Source organism: Chiloscyllium plagiosum, chromosome 17 (genome assembly GCF_004010195.1).
Source record: "Chiloscyllium plagiosum isolate BGI_BamShark_2017 chromosome 17, ASM401019v2, whole genome shotgun sequence".
NCBI lineage: Eukaryota > Metazoa > Chordata > Chondrichthyes > Orectolobiformes > Hemiscylliidae > Chiloscyllium > Chiloscyllium plagiosum.
In genome coordinates, this window is record NC_057726.1 from 39,954,750 (window position 1) to 39,980,980 (window position 26,231).

Below are 26,231 nucleotides of genomic sequence, written 5' to 3' on the forward strand. Positions count from 1 at the left end.
ATAGGATAGTGAAGAAGGCATTTGGTATGCTTTCCTTTATTGGTCAGAGTATTGAGTACAGGAGTTGGGAGGTCATGTTGCGGTACGTACAGGAATTGGTTAGGCCACTGTTGGAATATTGCGTGCAATTCTGGTCTCCTTCCTATCGGAAAGATGTTGTGAAACTTGAAAGGGTTCAGAAAAGATTTACAAGGATGTTGCCAGGGTTGGAGGATTTGAGCCTTAGGGAGAGGTTGAATAGGCTGGGGCTGTTTTCTCTAGAGCTTCGGAGGCTGAGGCGGACCTTATAGAGGTTTATAAAATCATGAGGGGCATAGAAAGGTTAAATAGAAAAAGTCTTTTCACTGAGGTGTGGGAGTCCAGAACTAGAGGGCATAGGTTTAGGGTGAGAGGGGAAAGATATAAAAGAGACCTAAGCGGCAATCTTTTTACTCAGAGGGTAGTACATGTATAGAATGAGCTGCCAGAGGAAGTGGTGGTGGCTGGTACAATTGCAACATTTAAAAGGAATCTGGATGGGTATATGAATAGGAAGGGTTTGGAGGGATATGGGCCAGGTGCTGGCAGGTGGGACTAGATTGGGTTGGGATATCTAGTCGGCATGGATGAGATAGACCGAAGGGTATGTTTCCATACTGTACATCTCTATGACTTTATGTGAAAAAATACTTTGCAGTGTATTTTTATATCCATATGACAATAAATCTTTCTGTTAATGTAAATCTAAATGAGTCAATTCAGGCAATGTTTTGCACTGGGTTGACCATCGTAGGCGGATCATCATTTGGCAAGACAGAATGTTGATAGGAAACAGCCTCAGTCCTTAGTCACAAAGCATTGTATTTTCCCAAGTTATACATAGTATAACTTCCCTGCTGTCTCATGGTGCAGTAACTTTCCCAGTCACACAGTCAGCACTCCCCACCACACAACATGTTGCACCTTTCCATGTCTCACAGTGCCATATTTTGCTCAATTTCACAGTATAATTTTCTTTTAAATATAAAGCATTTCTGAGGCTATAAGATAATAAGACAGAGATGCAGGATTATGGCATTCAGCGCATCAAGTCTGCTCTGCCATTATATGAGATCATCACTGATCTAATAATTCTCACATCCACTTTCCTGCCTTTTTCCCATAATTCTTGATCTCCTTGTTGATTAAAGTCTTTCTATCCTTGCCTAGAGTATATTTAATGATCTAGCCTCAATAGCCCTCCATGATAAAGAACTCCACATATTTACAACCCCATGAGAAAAGAAATTCCTCTTTATTACTATCTTAAATATGCAACCCTTTATTCTGAGATTAAACCCTCTGGTCCGAGATTCTCCCACAAGGGGACATAATGTTTCCGCATCTATTCTGTTAAATCCTCTAAGAATCTTTTATGTTTCAATAAGGTTGCCTCTCATTTTTCTACATTCCAATGAGCGCAGACCTAATCCACCAAACTTCTCCTCGTAAGACAATCCCTCCATAGCTGGTATCAGCCTAATGGAACTTCTCTGGACTGTCTCCAGTGTCAGTATATCTTTTCTTAGATAAAGGACCCAACACTATTTACAGTATTCCAGTGATGGTCTGATTAATATTGTTTTAGTAAAGCCTTCATACTTTTATACTCCATTCCCTTTGAAATAAAGGTCAACTTTCCATTTTCTTTCCTTATTATATATTGAACCTGTATGCTACCTTTTTGTGATTCATGTATGAAGACTCCTAAATTCCTCCGTTGTGAACTTTATGCAGTCTTTCTCTATTTAAATAACATTCAACTCTTCTATTCTTCCTACCAAAGTACATAACCTTCCATCTTCCAATGGCCACATTTTTTGCCCACTCACTTAACCTGTCTATTATCTCTCTTTGGGTACTTCGTATCATCCTCACCATTTGCCTTACCACCTAGTTTTGTGCCTGTCTATAATACATTCATTTTCCTCATCCAAGAAATTAATATATATCATAAATAATTCTGGCCCCACACTAATTCCTATGGCACTCCTCTAGTTACAAGTTGCCATTCTGAAAATGTCCAACCCCCCCATCCCAACTCTCTGTCTCCAATAGTTCACCAAACTCCTATACATGCTAATTGTATTACCTTCAACACCATGGCGTCTCATCTTATTAAGTAGCCCTATGGTAGTATCTTATCAAAAGCATTCTGAAAATCCAAATATATTACATCCACACTTTCCCCATTATCTGTTTTTATTTTGTTATCTCCTCAAAGAATTTTAGTAAATTTTTCAGGCTCGATTTTCACTTCATAAAGCTATGCTGAATACATTTGATCATATTATGTATTTCTAAACATTCTGTCAATGCATCCTTTATAATATTATCTAACATTTTTTCCAATAACATGTTTAGCTAACTGACCTAAAGTTGCTACACATTGAAATGCATTTGATGCGTATACATGTTTAAATTACAAGCTTCACCAAAGATAAGTTTATAACTGTAATTAATTCATGAAACCACAGATATAAAAGCTCTTTAGCATTCTTTAGCATCCTTATGGGCCTTTTATAGTTTTGGTTATTTCCTTCAATGAGGAAGGTACGATGCTGCAAGCCATTGACAGCTGACGGGAATTGAATATTTCCTGTATTTAATAGTCCTTTAGCTGCATACAACTTTGCACATTTTTTGACTCTGTCACCTTCATGAAGCTTTATATATTGCAAGGTTATGATTTTCAATATTCAGATCATGTACAATTCATGTTTGAAAAAATATAATTGAGACAGTCCCAGTAGGTTCTCCATCAATTTAATCAGTGACATTTCACTTCAATTTAGTATTAATTATATTCTCCTTCATCTGATTATTAAATCTTTTGAATGATTTGTGACCCTGTTTATCTTTCTTCATTCCATATCGCCTACAGTGTCTCAGTTCTGTGTAAAATCTTTTGCTCCTACACTGGAAAACAGTCCATGAGTTCCTGGATAATTGATTATTTCTGGCAAAAAAAGAAAGCCTGCATTCTCTCCCTTTGCAGTGTGGAAAGGCATCTGATTTGTGGCAAGAAGATGAGAGTTACAGATTGTCTAGGCCATTATTTACTTATCTATGCTATTTAACTATGTGATCTGCCTGTATTGCTCGCAAGACAAAGCTTTTCACTGTGCTTCGGTACACGTGACAATAAATTTAATTCAATTCATTTAGTAAAAAGCAAGTGTTGCATGTCAACGCTTAGAGATCAGATTAATCCTTATTCCTACTGCATTCAACCTTGTATCTGATAATTGAATTTTTTATGATTATAAAATGCAAATACGTGACTGTGAAACTGAATGGTAGTAAATTTGGGTGTGGTGAAATTATATTCTTTGCTTTCAGCTAATTTATAATGTAGCTGAATTGAGTAACATTTCTGCAGTAAAGGAATTGTAATAATGAAATCTGTAATAATGGAAATATAGAGTCTTAGGATCTCTAGTACACCGGGAGAATGAAACATGTGTCTCACAGATCAGTAGCAATCATCAAACATTTATTCTCAGAACATTGACTAAGGTACAATTATATATTCTATTCCAACTATGGCATTAAATGCAGGTTCAAGTGATTTTATACAGTCACTGGATACCCTAGGGCATTGAATGTAGGATGTTCTCTGGCTTAGAGACTTTTTGAATTACTCAAACAACATTGAGAGGAGATTTCAGTTTTAACAGAACTGACAGTTGCTATAAATGAACTTGATTTTGTTTCTTTCCATGCGTAATTGAACTACCAGTCAGTAAAACATATAACCAGAATCCAAACACACGGATAACATAACTACCATTTGAATAGATATTCTAATCATTTGGACTAACTGTATTGGGAAAGTTGGTTATATTTAATTATTTCTGCCTACAACTTTTCATCTAGCTACATCTTGGATGCTAAAGTATCGATGCACAATTGGTGCATTTTCTTCAGCCTTGCACTTAAATGTATCTAAATGTGTCGATGTTATAATTTCCCTTATTGTCTTGTATGACTTTGGGAGAAGACCCATGAAAATAGTGTATGTGAATAGACAATATATTTTGCTAGTTGTGAAGCTTTGCTTCAGTGTTTCTGTAGATTTTCCATTGTCACACAGCAGTGACTGGGAATATCTTAACTGGGATTCAACTACCGAAAGCTTTTCCTAGTTATCATGGAGTGATTCAATAGCATTGCACATAAGAGTAGAGCAAGTTGTACACAATGTTTGTAGCACTAAAAAGGCTACATTTTCCTGCACAAGAATCAGGAGCATTGGTGAAGACTGAGTCAACTGTGGCTTTCAAAAGGCAATTGGATAAATATGTGAAGGGAAAAGAATTGCAGAGCTTTGGGGAAGACACAGGGGAGTAGGACCAGACGAGTTGTTCTTGGAGAGATCTTCCATGATATGATGGATTGAATGGCCTCTTTGTGTATCCATTCTATGAAGCAGTTCTAATATTTTAAAATTTCCTAACTATAGAGGGTAATTTGTTGTATTTTCTGTCACCATCCACCCATCTGTAAGTTCCCTATGACATTTTCAAGCTTGTGGGAAGCATACATGACTAATGATAATGAGCTAACCTCAGAATATAAAATGAAATTGCAACATTTAAAAGGCATTTGGATGGGTATATGAATAGGAAGGGTTTAGAGGGATATGGGCTGGGTGCTGGCAAGTGGGACTAGATTGGGTTGGGATATCTGGTTGGCATGGATGGGTTGGACCGAAGGGTTTGTTTCCATGCTGTACATCTCTATGACTCTATGAAATTGTGCTCTGTTCCACTTAGTACACAGTTCATTCACAATGATTGAGCCCCATTACCTTCAGCACCAGGATTGTAAAATCTGTGTCAGAAACCCACCCAGTCTATTTCTATGAAGTTAAAAATCACATGACACCAGGTTATGGTGCAACAGGTTTATTTGGAAGTACACGCTTTTGGAGTGCTGCTCCTTCATCAGGTAGCTAATGGAGTTGGACACAGAATTCATAGTAAAAGATCACTGATGCAATGTATTGAACAAACCTAGATTGCTGTTAAGTCTTTCATCTTTTAGAATGGGTTGCAGGTTTCGATTCATTAATATGTAAATCCCAGAACTTCTTTCAAGTCAGATTCCTAGAGATAACTTAAGGTTTTATTAAAAAAGGTGATATCTCAGCTCAGACAATGCATTGAAGGTGTGAGGTTAGAGTCCGTAGGGATTCCAATCTTGAGTCAGACTGGTTCTATTTCCAAAGTAGGAATTTATAAAATGTCACATGGATTATAAAAATATTAACTGCCTACTGATTGTGTACTTTTTGAACAAAGTAGAATGTATCTGCAAATACAATTTTGCAAATGCAAATTCACCCCATAGACTTACGTGTGTGTGTGCGTGCATGTGAGAGAGTGTGTGTGTGTGTGCTTGATAGAGTGTGTACCTGAGTGTGATGGAGTTATGTGTGATGGATTACATACAGACTCTAACCTCACACCTTTAATGCATTGTCTGAGCTGAGATGTCACCTTTCTTTATAAAACCTTATCTTGGGAATGTGACTTGAAAGAAGTTCTGAGATTTATATATTAATGAATCAAAACCTGTAATCCATTCTAAAAGGTGGAAGACTTAACAGCAATCTAGGTTTGCTCAATATATTGCATCAGTGTAATCTTTTGATCTTTTGCTATAAATGATCTTTTGCTATAAATTCTGTGTCTGAGGATCCTATTCCATTAGCTACCTGATGAAGGAGTAGTGCTCCAAAATGTTGTACTTCCAAATAAACCTCTGGGAGTATAACCTGGTGTTGTGTGATTTTGAACTTTGTCCACCCTAGTCAAACACCGGCACCTCCATATTATTTCTACAGTAACTGGTGTAGATTATTTTATTTGTTAAGTAAAGCTTTTGTTTTCATTGGTCATCCTATGTAATGTTTTAATTCTGTATCAGCAAAAGTTAGCATTCCCACAGTTACAAAGACTAAAACATAGTCACTAGTAATGTCTCTGAATCCGTCCATATTGATCGTCATTGCTATCAGATATCAGTCAGAATGCATTGACTGAAAGGGTGGTTAAAGCAAGATTAATCCTAACGTTCAAAAGGTAATTCAACACATTTTCAAAGAGGACAGAAATGTCAATCCAATCATGTTTAAGCCTTCCCACCGTTCCCATCCAACCTTTTTATTTAAATCTTCATCTCCCCACTTCACCCCCAGGGCAAATATCATGATGCGCTGTCTCCCACCCAGAATGATGACAACCACCTCCTGGAGTGCCCCATGCCCTCTTATGCTCTACCATCTCTCACCATTGTATGTTGAGTTGCCCCTCTCCACAATTATTGTCTCCCTGTGTCCCAGCATGTTGCACCTAATCTCCACACTTAACTTCTCTGAACTCCTAACCACAGCAGCAGCTGCGATAACTTTCCTCAACACTCAGGGAACGGACCCCAGGACTAACCATGGCTCACTCCATTGACTGAATTGGAACAGCAGGCCTGGCGGATGACTAACCAGACCCCTGACTGATATCTGTGCAGCTCGTCAACTGACTTACTGCTAATCCCTAGGTGCAGGTTGCATTTGACCTGCAGGACTGACCATGATCCACTCTCTGGACTACAGTGATATCGAAGCTCTGACCTACTCCCCCTGAGTGTGTCCCCTGGACTGACTACAGTCTCCTTGACTTGACTGATGACTACCTTCCCCTTGGACTGCCAGACATTTGCTCCAGGCACATTCACTGTGTCAACTGCTTGGCACATTATGCAGGTGTGACATTGATGCCGCATGGTGCCTTAAAAGAACATATCCATACTTTGACTGATCATTGCTGGCAAGCATAATAATCTGCCTGGCTTTTTTGTCTAAGCTAGAAGGCAAAGCATGACAGAACTACTGTGAACCTGCAAGTTCTGAATGATGTCGAAATGTGCAAAGAGGCAAAGCAAGGGAAGGAGAAGTCCTGGGAGTATCCAAATAGTTACAAAATCAATCAGTGCTAAGAAGGCAAGCCGAGCCCTGAGAAGCACCCTGGGAATGCTACACAGTCCTTTGGGCAAAACAGCCTGGCAACAGCATTGCAACGTAAGCTCCAATTTGGAGGTCCACATGCTCCAGTATTAAATTGGTGAATCATATTATCAATGAGTTGAGATATATCATGCTGATGTGGTGAGGCTGGTATTTTGTCAACGCCAACCTCCATGGATGAAGATTGCAGGAGCATGCCTGTGGAGATGTTGGAGAATGCTGGTCAAGACAGATGCACAGAGGAAAGGCCACTAAGCTGCAGTCGCCAGGTAACTGCTCTGACTTTCATGGTATGAGTTGGGGCTACCTAGTTTGTCTTCATTGCTTATGAAAATAGCAACCTGCATTTAAATCAGGTAGGAATAGATGATAATGAAATGATAATGTATGCAAATAGGTCTCTTGCTGCTCACTAGTGTGATTCTCACCTAGTTGTTAACATTTTATGTGGGGAATGCAAATTTTTTGCTTTTACACTGAGAATCTCATTATTCTGATCCTGCCATAACTTTCTAACTGAATCACCAATGCATACATCATTCAGGTGCTAAGGATACTCAAGCCAATATAACAAACGTGTGATAGATAAGGAGAAGGGATATAAAATAATATACTAATGAAGCTGAAGAGATAACAATGTGATATTATAAAGTGTGATGCAAAGAGAAGAAAAAAACTTGCTGCATTTCTGGAAAGAGTAACATAACTTTGTTGTGAGCTCATGCCTTAGTGGGTAATTTACAAGCATGCTCTAGGAAAGTCACTCATCCAAATATATTTTAGCCAATCATGAGCAAACAAAGCCTACAATTGGCTTACGATTTGCATGAATTATTTGATTTGTTTTGAATCGATTTATTATTGTCACATGTACCTAGACACAGTGACAGGTATTGTTTTACAAGCTAACCAGAAGACTTATACCTTACATTAGTGTATCAGGGTAATAGAACAGAATATAGTTTTATAGCTACAGAGAAGGTGCAGGGAAAGAAATGAATGAGAGTTCCGTTCATAAGTCTGAAAACAGCAGGAAAGAAGCTACGCTTGAATTTGTTATTACATGTTTTCAAACTTTTGCATCTTCTGCCTGATGGAGGAAGGTGGAAGAGAGTATAATCAGGGTGGATGGGGTCTTTGATTATTTTGGCTGCTTTCCCGAGGTAGCAGGAGGTGTAGACAGATTCAGTGCAAAGAGGGCTGGTTTTCTTGATAGACCAGGCTGAGTCCAGAACGCTCTGTAATTTCTTGCGGTCTTGCCACACCAAGCTGTGATGCGTCTGGATAAAATACTTTCTATTGTGCATCTATAAAAATGGGTAAGAGTCAATGTGGGCATGCCAAATTTCCTTAACCCTCTGAGGAAATAGAAGCTTTCTTGGCCGTAGTGTCGACATGAATGGACCAATATAGATTGTTGGTGATATTTACTCCTAGGAATTTGAAGCTCTCGATCACCTCCACCTCAGCATCATTGATACAGACAGGAGAATGCCCTCCACTCTAATTCCTGAAGTCGGTAGCCACCTCCTTCATTTTGTTGACATTGAGGGATAGATTGTTTTATTTACACCATGCCACTAAGCTCGCCATCTCCTACCTGTCTCATCATTGTTTGAAACCCAATCAATTACAATGGTATCATCAGCAAGTTTGTAATTGGAGTTAGAACTGGATTTGGCCACACAATCATGAATATATAAGTACTATAGTAAGGGGCTGAGTATTCTTGATGAAGGGCTTTTGCCCGAAACCTCGATTTTACTGCTCCTCAGATGCTACCTGAACTGCTGTGCTCTTCCAGCACCATTAATCCAGAAGCTGAGTACACAGCCTTGTGGGGCACTGCTGTTGAGGATTATGTGGAAGACATATTGTCACCTCTCCCTACTGATTGTGATCTGTGGGTCAGGAAGTAGAGGATCTAGTTGCAGAGAGGGGAGCAGAGTCCTAAGACCTCGGAATTTGGAGATGAGTTTGGTTGAAATTATGGTGCTGAAGGTGGAGCTAAAGTCAATAAATAAGAATAGGTGTCACTGTTATCCAGATGTTCCAGGGTTAGGTGTAAGGTCAGGAAGATGGCATCTTTCATGGACCTGTTGTGAGGTAGGCAAAATGAAGTGGATCAAGGCAATCTGCGAGATTGGTGTTAATATGTGCCATGACTAACTTCTCGAAACACTTTACAATGATGGATGTCAGATCCACTGAGCGGTAATCATTAAGGCACGTTGCCTGATTTTTCTTTGGCACTGGGATAACAGTTGTCTTCTTGAAGCAGGTGGGAACCTTACTCCATCTAGCTGGTTCACTCAGAATCTGAGTCTGTGGCTGGGGACTCCATCCAAGCCAGTTGCTTTCCGTTTGTTCACTCTTAAGCAGGTTGATCTGACATCTGCAGTGGTGACTGTGGGTATAGGTGCACCCAAGGCTGAGGGGGCAGATAATTTCTCTGTTCTTCTGTTCCAAATGAGCATAGAATGCATTGCGCTCATCGGGAAGGGATGTATTGTTACCAGCAATTCTACTAAACTTTGTTTCGTAGCCTGTTATATTGTGTAAACCTTGCCATAGTTGCTGCGTGTTCATGCGGTTAGTCTGGGACTCTAGATTAGTCTGGCATTGTCTCCCGGCATCTCTGATGGCTTTGTAAAGTTTGTGCCTAGAATTCCTGTACAGGTCAGGCTCACCCAACTTGAACACCTCAGACATGGACTTTAGTAGAATGTGGCTCTCCCGGTTCTTCCATGTTTCTGTTTGGGGAACACTCGGATTAACTTGTCATGTAGTCCTCTACACACTTAGTGAAGAAGTCTGTAATGGTAGTGGTATGCTCACTTAGATTGGCCACTGACTTCTTGAATGTGAACCAGTCCACCAACTCCAAACAGTCACATAGGAGCTCACCCATTACCTCAGACCAGCATTGTACGACTGTAGACCCTCATTTTTCAGTTTCTGCTTTTAAGCTGGAAGAAGGAGCAGAGCCTTCTGGTCTGATTTTCAAAATGAGGGTGGGGGAACAGAGCAGTACAGTAGGCATCTTTGATAGTTGTATAGCAATGGTCAGGGGAGCTTGGGCCTTGGGTCGGACAGGGGATGTATTAATATCTTGGTAGACATGCCTGAAGTTGGCCTGGCTGATGTCACTGGCTATGATGAACAAGGCTTTGGGGTATTCTGTCTCAAGGCTATTTGTCACAGTGTATATTTCACCAAGTGGTTGTCACTTCTGCATGGGATGGAATGTAAGTTGCTGTCAAGATAACAAAAGTGAACTCCCGCAGCAGGTAGAAGAGGCAGTACTTTACTGTTAGATATGTGTTGCTGGAAAAGCGCAGCAGGTCAGGCAGCATCCAGGGAACTGGAGAATCGACGTTTCGGGCATAAGCCCTTTTAGATTAGATTACATTACAGTGTGGAAACAGGCCCTTCGGCCCAACAAGTCCACACCGACCCGCCGAAGCGCAACCCACCCATACCCCTACATTTACCCCTTACCTAACACTACGGGCAATTTAGCATGGCCAATTCACCTGACCCTGCACATCTTTGGACTGTGGGAGGAAACCGGAGCACCCGGAGGAAACCCACGCAGACACGGGGAGAACGTGCAAACTCCACACAGTCAGTCGCCTGAGGCGGGAATTGAACCCGGGTCTCAGGCGCTGTGAGGCAGCAGTGCTAACCACTGTGCCACCGTGCCGCCCACAAAATTGCGGTCCTTGAAGAAGGAGGCCATCTGGGTTGTGCGTTTTTGGAACTGGTCCTCCTGGTCCTCCGCTACATCGATGACTGTATCGGCGCCGCCTCGTGCTCCCACGAGGAGGTTGAACAGTTCATCCACTTCACCAACACCTTCCACCCCGACCTCAAATTCACCTGGACAGTCTCAGATTCCTCCCTCCCCTTCCTCGACCTTTCCATTTCTATCTCAGGCGACCGAATGCAGGCATAGCTGGGGCCTATGCGGGTGCCCATGGCTACTCCTTTCGTTTGGAGGAAGTGGGAGGGTTGGAAAGAGAAGTTGTTCAGGGTGAGGACCAGTTCAGTCAGTCGAAGGAGGGTGTCTGTGGAAGGGTACTGGTCGGTACGGCGGGAAAGAAAGAAGTGGAGGGCTTTGAGTCCTTCGTGATGGGGGATGGAGGTGTACAGGGACTGGTTGTCCATGGTGAAAATAAGGCGTTGGGGACCGGGGAAGCGAAAATCATGGCGCAGGTGGAGGGCATGGGTGGTGTCCCGAACGTAGGTGGGGAGTTCTTGGACTAAGGGGGACAGGACGGTGTCAAGGTAGGCGGAGATGAGTTCGGTGGGGCAGGAGCAGGCGGAGACAATGGGTCGGCCGGGGCAGTCAGGTTTGTGGATTTTGGGCAGGAGGTAGAAGCGGGCGTTGCGGGGTTGCTACTTGCCGGCTACTTGCGGAGCGTTTCAGAGAACACCTCTGGGACACCCGGATCAACCAACCCAACCACCCTGTGGCTCAACATTTCAATTCCCCCTCCCACTCCACCAAGGATATGCAGGTCTTTGGACTCCTCCATTGTCAGACCACAACAAAACGACGGTTGGAGGAGGAACGCCTCATCTTCCGGCTAGGAACCCTCCAACCACAAGGGATGAACTCGGATTTCACCAGTTTCCTCATTTCCCCTCCCCCCCGCCTGTCTCAGTCAAATCCATCAAATTCAGCACCGCCTTCCTAACCTGCAATCTTCTTCCCGACCTCTCTGCCCCCACCCCAGTCTGACCTATCACCCTCACCTTGACCTCTTTCCACCTATCACATTTCCGACGTTCCTCCCCCAAGTCCCTCCTCCCTACCTTTTATCTTAGCCTGCTGGACAAACTTTCCCCATTCCTGAAGAAGGGCTTATGCCTGAAACGTCGATTCTCCTGTTCCCTGGATGCTGCCTGACCTGCTGCGCTTTTCCAGCAACACATTTCCAGCTCTGATCTCCAGCATCTGCAGACCTTACTTTCTCCTTTACTGTTAGATATTCTAGGTCCAGAGAGCAGTAATTTGCCAGGGTCGTCAGGTCTGAGCACCAAGAGGAATTGATTAGAAGGTAACCCCTCTGCCCTTTGCCTTGCCTGTGGATGCCATGCAGTCTACCCGGTGAATTGAGAAGCCCTCAGGTTGTAAGACACAGTCAGGTGAAGCATGAATCACAGTCAGGTGAAATGAGCCATGTGTCTGTAAAATAGGGCACACAGCAATCTCACAAATCCCGTTGGTAGGTGAGTCCATCTTTAAGTTCGACAAGCTTGTTTTCAGTAGCTTGGATATTTGCCAGGAACATTTTGGGGATTTGAAACAGCATTGTTTCAGTCTCAGCTGCAGGCCAGTGTATCTCCCACATTTCCTGGGTAATTTTCCAAAGGGGAATCACCCCAAAATAAGCAGCCTCTGTATGTGCAGAATTTTATTCAGTTGATTTTCCACAGCATCTGCTAGGTGCAATATCCTGAAATCAGATTGATCTTTCACAGAAATTGAACAGAAGAAAATATCAGGCATTACACCCAGATCTTTCAGTGTGTGTTTCCAACAGACAAGGTTTTCCTGCTTGTGGTATGTAGAGAGTTCACCACAGATGTATGACACTCATCTCACTTGATGGGTAAAAATTAGATATGGGCTGATGTTGAGTATAATCTTCCTTTATATTCAATACTGATAGCAACAATAAATTTCATGTTGGATATGTATTTTATTTTTACATATTTATAGCCAGTTGGGAACAAATGCAATTTTATAATAATATAGCTTTGCTGGTGGCTACAATTCTGAGAAGTGAGTCCTGATTGACATGATGACCATAAGAATTAGGAACAGAGCAGGTGATTTAGCGCCTCAAATCTGCTCCAACAAGTACAGTCAGTTCTTCTACAATACGATGGTTACATTCTTGTGCAGCCCCATGTTATAGAAAAATCATGCTTTGGAAACAGCGCTTACAGGTATTGCTGGTATAACGTGTGTTTCATAACACAAATTGGCCGTAACACGATTGACAAATAGTGGATGCTGTTTGGATAGCACAAACTTTCTACTGCACAGGTATGGTGATTCTCTGGAGCGCAAGGTTGCACAGGAACACATCCATCACATTATACTAGAAATGCTTGTAAAGTGTTGGCGCTGTAATCATGTTACAGCCAACACATGCTTTAAACGTTCGCGCTGTGGAAACTGCATCCCAATTTGTCAATCGTGTTACAGCAGACTCACATTGATGAAACACATTATAACAGAGCGACCTGTAATTGGATTATGATTGATCCGACATTTCTCATGTCCCTTTTCCCATAACCCTTGATTCTCCTAATGAACAAGAAACTATCTATCTCAGTCTTAAATATACACTTGCTTAAGTGTCTTCTTCCAAGTTATTTATATATATACTATATGCCAGTTTTAATCCCAGCACTGGTTCCTGTAGAATATCCCTGGACATGGGTTATGAACCCAAAAAAACCCCTTATCCCTCCACACTGTTTCCTGCCCATTAGCCAATTCTCTATTCATGCTATTATTATACTTCCTACATATCTTATGATTTAGTCTTGTGAGGTACCTTGTTGAATGCCTTCTAGAAGTCAAAATGCAACACATTTACTAATTCTGCAGTTACTTCCATAATAAATTATAGCAATACTTTTCCAGCAATAGAGTTTAGGCTAATCGGCCTACAGTTATCCACTTTTTGCCTCCCTCCCTTTTTGAATAGAAGTGTCAGATTAGCAATTTTCCAATCTCCCATTACTTTGCCAGAATGTAATGATTTTTAGAAAAGACAATCGATGCATCCATTATCTAATTGCTTGTTTGATTTTGGAACTGATGTCAAATTAAAGAAATTTCTTTAATAACTCTTAAATTGAAGCAGCAAATTAGATTCAGTCAAGGGAAACTTGGAGATTTTGAGGCTCATAACCATGAAATATTGAAATATTAATTCAGGTAATAGCTAAAATAGGTCAACAACAAGTCATGGACTCTCCTAACTCTTGAATAATGTGGGCAATGCCAAAAATTTGGGACAATTATGTGAGATGGCCAGCAAGGAGCAATAATCCCATTTTACAACCAAGTGTTGAATAGCAGGAGATGATTCTTGCTCGAGAGTAGTGACAGGCCTATTTCGACAGTCATGGCAATGGCCTGAATTTTCCATCAGGACTAATTCCCCACCCTAGCCCCCTTTGTGAAAAATCAATCTGGAGATTGCTAACTCAGAATCTGGTTGCCTCACAGTGATGGTCTGCTGGGAAAAGTCCTATTGAATCAAAGTGGGACTCCTGCCAAGAGAGCTATTGGCCACTCTAATGGCCAGCCACACTGCCATTCCAGAATGTGTCTGCATTCAGTAGTGGCCTTATTCAGCCTACAGAGAAGTGTCATGGAGCCTTGATGTCAGGAAAGATTGGGATTTTGGACTAGGGTCCTTGAAAGACCCAGTAACAGAGGAAAGGAAGAGATAAAGGTTTTACAGACTGGGACAGATAGTGGATGGTGAAAACAATTTGGGAGGCTGTTGTCATTGCCTCCGATGGCCACAGGGTGCACCCCCCCCAAGGAGGTGCACCCACGTTGTACTCAACAGAAGACCATGCAGTGAACACTACAATCCCCTGCTCCATGTAAATCAACAATGGAAGTAGAATGAGGACTTTAAATAGCCATAACTGGCCACTTATGGGTTTCAAAAGGCAGAAGCCTGACAGTTTTGCCATCCAATGTATTGTGCAAGTCAGGTTTAAGGTTGGCAAGATGTTGGGGAAAACACCCGTTTTATTTTATAAGACCATGCCCCCATCTTCAAATCTGTCAGTTCCATGTGTGCGTTTCTACATTTTATCTGCATCTCTGTTTTGACGGCACTTTCTTTCAATGTTTTATCTGTGTATTAATAAAAAACTAAATCTTTTGCCCATGATGTGACTGAAATGTTCTGTTGTTCTATTCCACTCACAATTCCTTCTGATTGGTTGTTTGATTTTCAACCAATACCTGCTCCTTTTTCTGACCATTAGTAGTTTTACTGAAATTGAGTTTTCAGTTTTGAAAAGAGTCTGGGATCAAAAAAATTAATTGCAGTCCCTCAAGATATGCTGACTGGCTTGCTGAATGAATCTAGTATTTTCTGCTTGAGTTACAAAATCAAAATTGCATTTAATAAAAATTTATACAGAACATTCTATGTGCCAATAAAAAAATCTGCAATAGTATTAAATGTGCGTGTATGTCTATTCCTTGAAATCATTTTAATACCTTCGTACTGATCTTTCCAACTTCCTTGCTAATATATTTATAACTCAGATGTAATTCAGAATTCCAGACTGAAATACAATGCACAGAACTAGAGAGTCTTTCTACTTATATGATTATAATCAAAGTTTAGTTATAGTTTTGGTTTGAATGCAGAAATATATTGTGCATCTCAAAGTACTAAAAGTGAAATGTTTAATCAATTACCATGAGAATTTCAATTTCACTTTCATATCAATTAAACTACTTAGAGATAACTCATTGGCTTATCTTGAATGTACTAAACTGAAATAGCTCAACAGAGAAGCAGCATGTTAACAAGGAAGTGTGTTTGAAATATTGCTGGTTACTTTCTGGAGAGGAAACCTTGCGACTACATTTTGCTTTCTCAATATCTCACAATAACAAAACACTCCAACAGATTATATTAGTTAATAAAAAATACCTCTCTTCATCATATGTCTTTCCAAATAATATATTTTCTCTGACATTCCCATGAAATATCCATGCTTGCTGCGACACGAAAGCAAGTGATCCATTGATAGCTACCACACCATTGTGTAAAACCATCTGCATTAAGAGAAAAATTTCAAATTATAATTGATCATTCAGACCTCTGGTAAGACTTTCTACCTTCCAAACTCGTTGATCAAATAAAATTTATCATTTTCCTCAAAATTATTGGGTCAGAGTTTTTGGAGTAAGGCACCTTGTGGTGAAATGCCACTGTTGGATGGTTCCCCCTTGCCCTTAAGCTCCAACAAGAATGGTCTGCAGATTGCAGGGATTGTGAATTGCTAATTGCAGCACAGTCTCTGAAACATTGGTGAAAGACTAATTAACAATTTGCAGAATCATTCCTGATCAACGGTTTATACCCGAAACGTCGACTCTGCTGCTCCTCGGATGCTGCCTGACCTGCTGTGTTTTTCCAGCACAACACTTCTCAACTCTGATCTCCAGCATCCGCAGTCCTCACTTTCTCCCAATTTGCTGAATCAATTAAGTGTCATGAAAGTGAACAAAAGAGAAAAGGAAATAAGGTGAAATAAGGTTAATTAGATACAGAAGGAGAAATAAAGTAAGAGAAGAAAGAATTGATTAAACAAGAAAATGTAGGCGCAAATGATTAGTAAGAAAAGCAATTTAAAAAATTGAAAATGCCAGAACAAAGCATTAAGAGAAAATAGTGAACTCAAATAATATGATTTTAAACAGAAGGTAGCAATTCCAGCTGTACTGCTGAACATAGAATGGTCTGAAACTTCCCCTGCTGCCTTCATCCAGCTAGGTATGATCCTTTAGGAGAGCAGCAAAGCCTTGTGGCTGAGTTCTTGGTCTGTGCATATCTTTCCTAAATGCTGCTTTCCTTTATCCTGGGGGATTGATTGTCCTCCATTTTTACTTCCTGATGAAGCTCAATTACAGCCAAGATTGACACTTGAGGAGACTTCTTCTGACTAGGAGATAGGATTACGGCAGGAGGGGAGTAAAATTGGGGAGGAGGGAACTGTGTTGGATTGGATCCCCAAACATGTCCTGCCATTGGGGGAATTTTAGCAACAGCAGGACTTCCTTCTGGCAGGTTTCCTACCACAAGTAGTTAAAAAGCAGATTTAAATATTTAAATGCCCTCCAAAGAATCATTTTATCAGGCCGTCAATAGTGTGCCAATGGCAGACTAATCTTCCCACTGGACGGACAGACTGAAATAACTCTGTAGATGCAAGCATCCCAATACCAATCTACCTTTATTTATAACTGCATAGCCTTTGACATGAACACTGTCTTTCACTAGGTTATGCATTCAGGGGGACAAATATCCCTGACATTCAGCCTTTTATGTCAGTCGGGTCTCCCTGATTGGACCAGATTGCATTAAAAATCCTGTAGTGTCACGTGCATCCAATATAAAACAGTGAAGTGTGTACTCCTGCTCATTCATAATTCACCGCCATTCACTGAATTAAGAAAATGAAAAATATATCTGAAGGTGAGGTCAATGTTTCCTTCTCCACTGCTACAGCACACCAGAGACCCGCTCTGGGCTTCCTAGCCACACACCATGCCACAGAGAGTGTTCCACTCCAGGCTTCCCAGCTCACGCCATTACTGCTTTCAGAGGCCTACTCCTCACAGAAGAGAAAGTCTCGCTCCAGGCTTCAAAGGCCAATCAAATGTGTCTGCAGCCAGGCTGCCTCTGAAAACACCACCACTGCTCCGTATCCCATCAAAGCTGAAGAGCTGCCTTTTTCAGGTAACTTTGAGGGAATAAAAAGGGGTAGAAGAAAAAAGAAAAGTGCAGACAAGGAGGACACTCCTAGGCACAAGAGCCCAAATGCTCCCTACTCTGCTGATGTCATCTTGATCCAATCAAGGAACTCGTATTCTATTATGCCCATCTGGCTGACCTCATTAAGTCATTTCAGAGGCCACCAGCTGCATGTAGACAGTCTTCCTATGGCATCCTGGGAGAGGTATTTTTTCAAGTGGTGGGCTTTGACCAGAGAAATTATTTCAGAGATGTTGCCTCTCCATCAATGTAATTTTTATTTTTAACTTAAATTTTCTTTGGCCTACCTGGACAGCAAATCACAGTAGCAGGTTGTTCTTGAATGTCCACCCATGAAATCAAAAGGCAAGTCACATTGGCCAGCCAAGCATGCAGTCGACACAGATTTCCAATCATTGTCAGGGCTCCAATCTTTATGGGAAAATTCTTCCCTACATTCTATAGGTTGTTGTGGTTCTGTTCACCGAGCTGGAAGTTTTTGTTGCAAACGTTTCGTCCCCTGGCTAGGCGACATCATCAGTGCTTGGGAGCCTCCTGCGAAGCGCTTCTTTGATGTTTCCTCCGGTGTTTATAGTGGTCTGTCCCTGCCGCTTCCGGTTGTCAGTTTCAGCTGTCCGCTGTAGTGGTTGGTATATTGGGTCCAGGTCGATGTGTTTGTTGATGGAGTTTGTGGATGAATGCCATGCCTCTAGGAATTCCCTGGCTGTTCTCTGTCTGGCTTGCCCTATGATAGTAGTGTTGTCCCAGTCGAATTCATGTTGCTTGTTGTCTGCATGTGTGGCTACTAAGGATAGCTGGTCGTGTCGTTTCGTGGCTAGTTGATGTTCATGTATGCGGATTGTTAGCTGTCTTCCTGTTTGTCGCCTAGCCAGGGGACGAAACGTTTGCAACAAAAACTTCCAGCTCGGCGAACAGAACCACAACAACAAGCACCCGAGCTACAAATCTTCGCACAAACTTTGAATTCTATAGGTTTTTAAAAGCTCTAACATGGGCTAAAGTGTACCTGTTTCACTATAGCTTCACTAATTTTGATAATCGACTAGTTTATATCTTTAATCACAGACAGACTAAAACATATAGATCTGATCACATTTATTAAACAATCCGATTGTGTGAATGAATTTCAAAAAAGATGTACAGCATAATGTTTCTTTATAATTTAGAATAGAGCCCCTACAGTGTGGAAATAGGCTATTCAGCCCAACAAGTCCATACTGACCCTCCAAAGAGTATCACACCCAGACCATTACCCTGCCCTATTACTCTACATTTACCCCTGACGAATGCACCTAACCTACACATCTCTGAATGTTATGGACAACTTAGCATGGCCAATTCACCTAACCTGCACATTTTTGGGTTGTGGAAAGAAACCGGAGCACCCGGAGGAAACCCATGCAGACACGGTGAGAATGTGCAAACTCCAAACAGACAGTCGCCCAAGGCTGGAATCAAACCTGGGTCGCTGGCACTGTGAGGTAACAGTGATAACCACTGAGCCACCATGCTGCCCAATTTCTTCCTATATACTTAAGAAAACTGGTTTGATCTATGTATGGTATTAGCAATTTTCACTTGGTTACTAAATCCAAAATGTGCTTACCTGTCCCAGTAGAGCAGATATTAAAGAACTTTTTCCACTTCCTACATTTCCACAAACTCCTAAGAGTGACCCCTGAGAGAAAAAAAATCCATATTAAGATTTAATTTATTAGACCTCAGACATGTCCTCAAATGTAAGATGTACCAGTTTAACAGGTGTAATATCTGTGACCATGTACCTTTTCCAAACTGAAGCTAATACCATGGAGAGTCGTTAATACAATGCTGTCTTTTTCTGCTGATGTTTTAGATGTAAGTTCTGGCAGTTGACCAGAACTATTGGGGTCATTTGCTCCATTTGCTTTAGAAACTTTTTTTCCTTTTGGCACCTTGTCAGCAGGATTTAATGTTCCATTACCATTTGTATTGTCCCATGAAAGTGAAGCATTTTCCATCAGCACGGCGTATGGAGAGTCTTTCATACTTTTCACGTATACAACAGGATCTTTCATGACGAGAATTTTCTAATAATAAAGTAAATTTTTGAAAGGAACATAAGTGCACAAATCTGAATTAGAACTTTAATAATTGCTTAAATATGCTTCTATAAACAACGTGCATATATTTAAAACAATAAATGTAAAATTATTATCAAAGTTACTAATTTACCTTTAACCTCCGTAAAGAAATTTTAGCCTCAGCAAATGCTTTAACTGAATATGGCAGACTGGCCAATGAAAATTTCATTGAATTGAAAACTGCAATCACGGTAAATGCCTTGAGTGATGAGAAAAAAAATATATAAAGGAACAAATTTACAGATAGTCAGGATAACACTAAGTGTGTTATTAAATGTTCTTTTCTTCTAATCTTACCGTGGATGCTGTCAATTCGTATCCCAGGAGTGTGTGTACAACAAATGTGAGGACTGTGGCCAATGTTGGTACAATAGGAGTAACTGAAGTATTCACACTTTGAACATATCCTGCTTTTTCTAATATCTTTCGTTCAGTTTTACGAACATCTGTTTCAGAAAATTAACAGCACAAATTGTCTGCATCAGCCAACATCTAATGTCCCTTAAGATCCATAAAACTTATGTAATTTAAAATATGCGTTATTCCTTGTTTCTGGGTACTGATATTTCATGTTTTGAATTATAAAGATAACATAAAGCTACTGTTATGTTTACATTCTATATATATATATGTACAGAGGAATCTCGATTATCCGAACGACATGAGCGGGGAGTATTGTGTTCGGATAATCAAATATTTGGATAATCGAATGTTCGGATAACACAGTTTAGCCAAGCATCAGGACCTTGCGATCTTTTTCAGATAATCCAAAATGCAGATAATTGATGTTCAGATAATCGAGGTTCCTCTGTATACACACACACACATATGTATACACACACACGCACAAAGACAATTCAGGTTTAAAAAAAAGCATGGCTTTAATGAATGAACAACTTTTACTCCAGTTCACTGAAAAATGTGTTTTCTTACCATGAATAGTACGTGCAAATGATTTCTCCCATGCATACATTTTTATCAGTTTTATATATGTCAAAACTTCATTCATTAATCGCACCCGAGTATCTGTCTGAACAATGGTTTTGCGTCGAAATCCTGTAGTAAGTTGTGCCATTAACAGCTAGAACCAATAAATATCACAAATAATCTCATGATGTATTCTAAACTTCCTGTATGCCAATTTCACAAAAAAGCTTCTGAACTTCAAGGCATTTGATTGAGAAAAGAACGCAAGAAAATAGCAGCTGAGAAATAAAGAATACCTTTCAGAATATTTTTCCAAAAATAAATGTATATTGTTGATAGGGAAACGTAGAAGAGGCAAAGATGGTGCTAAAGTAAATTAATAATGGAAAAAGATATTAAACAGGTAAGAAAGACATGCTTTGTGCAATCTTTCAAGAAACCAATGAAGGGAAATACAAATATAGGAACATAAAAAAAAATGATAGTCAAAGATTAATAGTAAGCTCAGCAATTTTAGTTGTCAAAAGCGTTCATGACAGTAAGAAATTCTTCCAAATTTATAATGATAATTGTTTCAAGATAAATAGAAATTGAAAAATAATTGTTCCATTAGAATAGAAATAATCATTAGAGAAGTTAGCAGTAACATGTCATCCATCATTAATGGCTCTCTACCTAAATTTATCATAACTTAAAAACAATGTGCCTTCATGAATGGATCCTACATACCTGACAGTGTTAACTGAGACAGCAACAAACAAACATTGCATTTATTTAACACCTTGTACACATGCAAAATGATAACAAAGCTCATTTTGTGTGGAACCTGGCATCAGTAAATGATCTGTCCTTGATTCACTCTCCAGCAAAATTTATGGAAAAGAACATTGGGTGGCACATAAAACAGTTTGATAATTGATCATTACAAATTTTGTTGCCATGTAAAATTTCAGTCCTAGTATCCCTATAGTGTGTAAACAGGCCCTTTGGCCCAACAAGTTCACACTGACCCTTCAAAGAGTAACCCACCCAGACCCATTCCCTGAAACTACTACTCTACATTTACCCCTAGCTAATGCACCTAATCTACACACGGCTGAACACTATGGGCAATTTAGCATGGCCAATTCACCTGACCCACACCGTGGACCGTGGGAGGAAACTAGAGCACCCGGAGGAAGCCCACACAGGCACAGGGAGAATGTGCAAACTCCACACAGACACTTGCACGAGGACGGAATCAAACCCAGGCCCCTGGTGCTGTGACGCAGCAGTGCTAATCATTGCTTCACCGTGCTGCCCCTGAATGGCCTGCTATATATAATATTTAACGAGTGCTGTTAACAATCTCAAAAATCACAGAATTAGGAATGTAAGAAAAATCTCATAAATTGGAAATAAACTAATAAAACAGTAAGACCACAAGATGAATGAACAGAAGCAGGCTATTCAGCATAAAGTTCACTATGCCATTTAATTAAGTCCTTGCTGATGTAATGGATATGTTTATATAATTGATATATTTTGAAGAAAATTGACAAAGCTAACTGAGGTAAACTTGGATTTAGTCCTGCACTAGCAATCCACAAAATAATTACTCATCAAGGTTGCAGACCACTTGTTTCAAAACTAGCAAGCAGCAATTAATTTGAGTTCAGAACATGATGATCTTGCTCAACCGTTAATGTCAACGTTTTGAGAAAATGAAATCCTAAATGAACATTAGAAAGCTTTACATTACATCCTCGATGCACTCCTCTACTGTGGTGTGACTTGCTGATTGTGCCTATTAGATGCATAAATCCCTTGGAAGCTGACAAAGAAGTATCAAACATGTCAAGAACTGTCAAGACAGGTCAAGCTTAAAAGGAACTGTTGAAAAATGTCAAAACCATCTGTAAATATTAAAAAAGTATCAAATATATCTAATAGCAACAAAGTGGCAAACCTGTTAACAGTCAAAATTTATTTTAATTGAATGAAGCTTCTTTTCTCAAATACAATCTAATCTGCAAGATGGAACTTTACATATAAACAAATTAAGAACAAGGATAGGGTCATGCAGCTCCTGGAGCTCACTTTGCCATTCAGAGCTGATCTGATTATTCCACATTCCTGCCCACTCTATTATCTGTCTTTCCTCTTGCTTGTCAAGAACATAGTCCAAGACTCTGCTTCTATTCCTTTTGAGAAAAAGAGTTCCAAAAACCTACAACTATCTTTCAAAAAATAATTCTCCTTTCTTGAAGCCCTTTATTTGAAACAGTAATTTCTAGTTCTGGATTTTCCTTGACACGTGCATTCTGTCTAGATTCCTCAGGACCTTATGTGTTAGTGAGTTTTGAGAAGATTTGTGATTCAGATTGAGGTTCTGGATTTGGGTTTGCTTGCTAAGCTGGAAGGTTCATTTTCAGATGTTTCGTCACCATACTAGGTAACATCATCAGGTAGCCTCAAGATGAAGTACTGGTGGCATGACCCACTTTGTATTTATGTGTTTAAGTTTCCTTGGGTTGGTGATGTAATTTCATGTGGTGATATCATTTCCTGTTCTTTTTCTCCGAGGATGGTAAATGGGCTCCAAGTCAATGTGTTTGTTGATAGAGTTCAGGTTGGAATGCCATGCTTCTAGGAATTCTTGTGCATGTCTCTGTTTGGCTTGTCCTAGGATGGATGTGTTGTCCCAGGCGAAGTGGTGTCCTTCCTCATCTGTTTGTAAGGAAACTAGTGAGAGTGGGTCATGTCTTTTTGTGGTGAGTTGATGTTCATGTATCCTGGTAGCTAGTTTTCTGTTTGTCCAATGTATTGTTTGTTACTATTCTTGCAAGTTTTTTGTAAATTACGTTAATTTTGCTTGTTGTCTGTATAAGGTCTTTCAAGTTCATTTGCTGCTGTTTTAGTGTGTTGGTGAGTTTGTGGAGTACCATGACACCAAGAGGACCGAGTAGTCTGTCAATCATTTCCGCGATGTCTTTGATGTAGGGGAGAGTGGCTAGGGTTTCTGGATGTGTTTTGTCTGCTCATTCGGGTTTGTTGATGAGAAATCAGTGGACTGTGTTCATTAGATACCCTTTCTCTTTGAATACACTGTATAGGTGATTTTTCTCTGCTCTGCATAGTTCCTTTGTGCTGCTGTGTAGTGGCTCATTGAAATAATGTTCTAATGCAGCTTTGCTTGTTGGTGTTGGGGTGATTGCTTCTGTAGTTGAGTATTTGGCCAGAATGTGTTGCTTTCCTGTAGATGCTGGGTTGAAGCTCCCCATTGGCTGTATGCTCTACTGCGACATCTAGGAATGGCAGTTTATTGTTGTTTTCCTCCTTTTTAGTGAAATTTGTGCCAGTAAGAGTATTATTAATAGTCTTGAAAGTTTCCTCTAATTGTTTCGTTCAGTGATGACAAAGGGGTCATTCACGTAGCAGACCCAAAGTTGGGTTGGATGGTTGGCAGAGCTATTTGTTCGAGTCTCTGCATTACTGCAGCTGTTCAGGACCTGATATCGGAGATGCCATGGGTGTTCCTTTGGTTTGTCTGTTGGTTTTGTTATTGAAGGTGAAGTGAGTGGTAAGGCATAGGTCAACTAGCTTGACTATATTGTCCTTGCTGATGACGTTGGTGGTGTTTGGTGTATGTGTCTTTGGTTCTTCTAATAATGCAGTCAGTGTTTCCTTGGCGAGGTTGATGTTGATGGATGTGAACAGGGCTGTTACATCATAGGAGACTATATTTCATCCTCTTCTATCTTGGGGTCTTTTGTAGTCTTGAGGAATTCTTGAGTGGAGTGGATGGAGTGGCACGAGTCTTTCACTAAGTGTTTTAGTCTTTGGTGTAGCTCCTTGGCCAGTCTGTAAGTTGCTGTTACACTATGGGTCTGAGGGGGGCTTCTAGTTGTGAATTTTGGTAATCTGAAGAAGCATTGTATGTTGGATCCATCTGGTTTCATTTTTTTGGAAGTTGGTCTTATTTATTTCTCCAGATTTTTGAAGTATTTTGAATAGAGCTGTGATTCAGTTAGCTGAAAGCGTGATTCGGTTCTCAAGTTGTGGGTTTGGGTATAGCGCCACTTGTTGGTAAGTATTCATATCTGCAAATAGTGCATTCACTTTCTCAATTAGTCTCTTTGATTTAAAATTACTGTTAAGTGTCCTTTGTCTGCAGGTAGGATAACAATTTTTTTTAACCTTTTTTAGTCTTTCTAGCATTTTCCTTTCTTGTGTATTGAGTGTGCCTCAATACACGCCAAACAGAGACATGCATGAGAATTCCTAGAAGCTTGGCATTCTAACCGGAACTCTATCAACAATCACATTGACTTGGAGTCCATTTACCACCCCCTGAGGAAAAGAACAGGAAATGACATCACCACAGGAAATGACACCACCACAGGAAATGCCATCACCAACCTAAGGAAACCTGAACACATAAATAGAAAGTGGGCCATGCTACCAGTGCTTCATCTGGAGGCTCACTGATTATGTTACCTAGTATGGTGACAAAACATCTGAAAATGAACCTTCCAGCTCAGCAAGCAAACCTACATCCAGAATCTTATGCATTTCAACCATATTGAAAACTCCAGCTGATACATAGGCTGCCCAAACTTTCCTCATGAGGCAAGATTCCCCCCTTCCAAATATTAGTCTCATAAATCCTCACTGAACTGCCTGCTGATAGATTTGCCTGTTTCATTAAATAAAAAGCTCGATACTATACAAAATACTCCAGATGTGATCTCACCTATCCCCATAATCTCCCCACTTTTGTATTCAATTTCCCTCATAATGAACATGAGCATTCTATTCACTTTTCTAATTACCTGCACAGTAACCTTTTTTAAATTCACAAATGTAGACACCAAAGTCCTTTTACATTTCTCACCATTGAGAAAATGCATTTATTCTTTTATTCTGCTGGTCAAAGTGGTCAATTTCATATTTTACTATATTTTGCTCCATTTGTCAGATCTTTACCCTCTCGCTTGATCTACCTATATAAATTGGTGGACTCCTCCTGCCTACTTCACAATTTACTTTTACATAACTTTGTATCATTACTAGATATAGCAACTGTACCTTTTGGCTTAATCAGTCATTACAATTTGCAAAAATTCTTGATGCAATTTGATTTTGATGGTGAATCAGGCAGGTCCGATTCTTTAAATGCAATCTGCAATCTTGAAATAATATGAGTCTGCTTTTGTCACCTCATTGACTTTGTGATAGTAAATATAGAACCTTTGTGTTCCATCCACTTTTGGAATCATCACAATAGGTAAGCTCCAGGTACTATGATTCAGTTCAATAATATAACTGTCCAACCAGAACTTAATCTCGTCCCTGTCTCGAGCCAATATCTCTAAACCGAATCTGTAAACACGTTGTTTTAGAAGTAATGTTACTTGAACATAAATACCATAAACAGCCAAAGATTTTTTTCCTGGCCTGTCCACACACATTGACATATGGTTCTGTAATAGCCTTTGTGAGTCACTTTGAGAGTATTCTAAAAAAATAAAAAATGTTATACTAACTTTTTAAGTACTTCTGTATTATCCAGTCTGATTGTTGATTGTT

The 26,231-nt window shown here is 40.2% G+C and overlaps 1 protein-coding gene across 3 annotated transcripts in view; it reads right to left on the bottom strand.

Annotated features, from left to right (window-relative positions):
* Positions 1-26,231, bottom strand: part of abcc12 (ATP-binding cassette, sub-family C (CFTR/MRP), member 12) — a 123,816-nt gene that overhangs the window by 65,871 nt on the left and 31,714 nt on the right. For all 3 annotated transcript variants that reach the window (XM_043706923.1, XM_043706921.1, XM_043706922.1), the window contains 6 exons: positions 20,667-20,814; positions 20,031-20,179; positions 19,825-19,932; positions 19,395-19,679; positions 19,217-19,288; positions 15,763-15,887 (listed from right to left, as the gene is read on the bottom strand). In XM_043706923.1, coding sequence (XP_043562858.1) covers positions 15,763-15,887; positions 19,217-19,288; positions 19,395-19,679; positions 19,825-19,932; positions 20,031-20,179; positions 20,667-20,814 — 887 coding nt within the window. The remainder of the gene's footprint in view (positions 1-15,762; positions 15,888-19,216; positions 19,289-19,394; positions 19,680-19,824; positions 19,933-20,030; positions 20,180-20,666; positions 20,815-26,231) is intronic.